At 39.1% G+C, this 3424-nt stretch overlaps 1 protein-coding gene across 1 annotated transcript; it reads left to right on the top strand.

The window, feature by feature from the left end:
• Positions 1-257: 257 nt before the first annotated feature.
• On the top strand, positions 258-2946 carry LOC109613422 (uncharacterized). The gene is made up of 4 exons (XM_059132113.1): positions 258-315; positions 540-718; positions 798-882; positions 937-2946. The coding sequence occupies exons 1-4, from the start codon at positions 258-260 to the stop codon at positions 1269-1271; spliced, it is 657 nt and encodes a 218-aa protein (XP_058988096.1). The 3' UTR covers positions 1272-2946.
• The last annotated feature ends 478 nt before the right edge of the window (positions 2947-3424 follow it).

The raw sequence follows: 3424 nt of genomic DNA, 5'->3' as shown, positions 1-3424 counted from the left end.
CTTTCGGGTTAACAGACGACTTCCAGTAACAATTTGTAACAATTGTTACAAATTTTAGGGTAACCATACACACCTATAGTGAATGATGGCAACCCCAAAAAAAATGTCAATTGACGTTTGCTGACATTTCATAATCCTCGATCTCTTCCTTTTGTGACTAGCTTTGAGTAAACAAGTATTCTTTAACATTAAAATTGTAATTTTTTATTTTAAGACATAAATATTATTCAATAAATGAATTCCAAATAATAAAAGTTATGTTAATTGGCGACGAGGATGAAACATCGACTGGAGTACAAAGTGAAACAGAGGAAAGTAAGATGGCTTCAAATACGGCGATTTGACAACAGTTTAATGTGGCTGCGGGAAATTGGCAGATTTATCTAAAACAGATGATTTTTTTTCATGGCAAATGGTATAGCGGACGAGGATGCAAAAAAGGCGATATTTTATCTTCTTGTGGGCCAGATACCTACGTACTGTTGAAATCCATAGCCACTCCAGATAACGTTATGGACAAAACATTCTCGTTTAAAGAGCCGTGGAATTGTTATCCAAACATTTTGCCCGCCACCAAAACCAGATTATACAGCATTTCCAGTTTTACCGCAGAGACCAGAAAGAGGGAGAGACGGTTCCCGAATTTTTGACCGCTTTAAGAAATTTGGGCCAATATTGTGAATTCACAGATTTGGGTGTAATGCTGCGTGACGGATTGGTGTGTGGATTAAGAGATAGATGAGAGTCTACAGAAATGATTGTTGTCAAATGATAAACTAACACTCAAAATTGCACAGGAAGAAGCCATTGCCAGTGAAGAGGCCCAGACGAATTTAGCCGCATTGAAAACACCAGTTAACCAGCAAAAGATAAACAGAATTGGTAACGGCAGAGAAAAAAAGAGTAAAGCAAAAAATCATCCAGAGATTGTTTTAGATATGGGGGTACACATTCGCCAGACCAGTGCCGGTTTAAAGAAGATTACCACTTCTGCAAAGAACGTGGAGATATTGAAAAGGCGTGTATCACCAAAGCCAGGTCGTCCAGGAAAAAACTCTGGAGGAGCAATGGGTAAGAATAATGTTAACCAGATCAAAATACCCCCGAATGACGGAAACCAGGACTACATTTTGTCAATGAGTGGAGTAAATGGCATATCGATCCGCAGAGAAGTGAAAATTTGTGAAAAATCTATTGAGGTGGATATTGACTCTGGTGCCAGTCACTCAATTATGAGTGAAGATAATTTTATAAGAAGTTCCGTAACCTAAAGTTACATCCAGTAAAACACATCTAAAAGCATGGGGCACAGAAAATAATTGCCAAATTTGTGGCGAAGAACGAGTTCCAGTTTCTTTGGGTGCTATTAACTGGAAGCTGATACTGGTAGTGGTACGTGGAAGAGGTCCATCCTTAATTGGAAGAAATTGGTTTGAGTAATTGGGAATTTCCATAATTAGTCCAGTGCACAGCATCGAAGGTGGGTTACCAGAAGAGGTAACTGAATTCAACACAATATTCGATTCAATGGAGGAGGATGGTGTGCTACGTTCATTGACGAATAGCGTATGGGCTACTCCAATAGTTCCAGTTTTAAAACCAGATAATACCATACGCACCAGATGATTTGTAAAGAAACATCCCCTGCCAACCAACATGGAAGTGCTAACAACTTTAGCGAATTGTAAATGGTTTTCAGATTGGGTTTAGATAGAGCGTACACTCAGGTGAAAGTAGGCGATGAATCAGCAAAAATTTTAACCATTACACACATCGTGGATTGTTTGAGGTTACCAGATTACCGTTCGGTATATCCACAGCACCAAGTATTTTTCAACGTATGATGGAAGGCCTGTTAAGTGGCATAGATGGCGTTGTGGTATATCTTGATGATATTTTGATTGGTGGTAAGACGGTTCAGGAGATGTGGGACCGAACAAAAGTTGTTCTTCGACGCATACAAGATACCGGTTTAAAATTAAAAAGAAGTAAATGTGTTTTTCTGTTCAAGAGCTATGCCTTTTGGAGTTCAAGGTAAATCGAGATGGTGTGAAACCAACAGATGAAAAGATCAGGGCAATTTATCAAGCACCTGAACCAACCGACAAACAACAACTGCAATCATTCCTGGGATTAGTAACATTTTACGAACGATTTTTCCGCAACAAGTTAAATGTGTTGGAGCCGCATTATCGTCTTTTGCAAAAAGATGCCAGCAAGTTTTGATCAGGTAAAGAAAAATCTTCAATCTGAAAATCTTTTGGTTCGTTATTCCGCAGAATTGCCATTGATTTTGAGTGGTGATGCTTCACCATACGGAGTGGGGCAGTCTTAGCTCACGTCATACCAGTCTTAGCTCACGTCATGCCAATTGCTTTTGGGTGCCGGACTCTCCAACCAGCTGAAAAGAACTCTACCCAGTTAGACAAGAAGGCACTTGCGATTATTTTTGGCTAGAAGAAGTTTAACCAGTTTTTGAGTTGAAGAGAATTTACGATCTTACTGATCACAAACCGTTGTTGGGACTGTTTAATCCAGTGAAACCCATATCTGAGCATATGTCACCTAGGATGTTGAGATGGTGGTTGATGCTAGGGGCATACCAATACAACATAAAATATAGAGAAGGGAAGAAAAACGAAAATGCAGATGCATTAAGCAGGCTACCATTTAAAGAAGTAGGTGGAACAATTCCGAATATTCCTGAAATTTTATATTGTACAGAAGGCAAAGACCAGTTCTTAATAATGTTTGCCATTGTTTGCTTTGGGGTACAAGAGTAATAATACCCACAATTTTCGTTCCCGTATTTTGAATATGTTGCATGAAGTACACCAAGGTATGTCAGCCATGAAAGCTACCGCCAGAAGTTATTTTGGTGGCCAGGTCTCAATAAGGACATCGGGATGACGGCGAAAAAATGTGAGAAATGTTCCCAACAAAATAAACACCTCCAGCGGCAGAACCAAACCATTTAGACCGTGGTCGAGATTACATTTTGGGAACCAATATTCTTATTATCTTCGACTCATATAGCAAGTGGGTAGAAGTTAAAATAACCAAAGACACCAGTTCTATAAAAACAATTGAACTAATGAGAGATGTATTGGCATCACATGGGATACCAGGCACCATTGTATCCGATAATGAACGAAATTTTGTGTCAGGCGAGTTTGAGTCATTTTTGTCATCAAATGACATGATACATACGAACAGCACCGTATCATCCATCATCAAACGGCCAGGCGGAAAGGTTCGTACAACAATAAAATCACTTTTAAGAAAATGCCAACATCAAGAAGAGTTTAGAAAACATACTTATACGGTTATGAACAACATCCAATCCAACAAATGGAGAAAGCCCAGCAGAAATCTTGATGGGAGGAACCTAAGAACAATTTTTGATCAAATACACCCGAGCAAC

This window comes from Musca domestica, unplaced genomic scaffold (genome assembly GCF_030504385.1).
Source record: "Musca domestica strain aabys unplaced genomic scaffold, Musca_domestica.polishedcontigs.V.1.1 11, whole genome shotgun sequence".
Taxonomy (NCBI): Eukaryota; Metazoa; Arthropoda; class Insecta; order Diptera; family Muscidae; genus Musca; species Musca domestica.
Note: the sequence above shows the minus strand (reverse complement) of the source record. Positions and strands in the feature narration are given on the sequence as shown.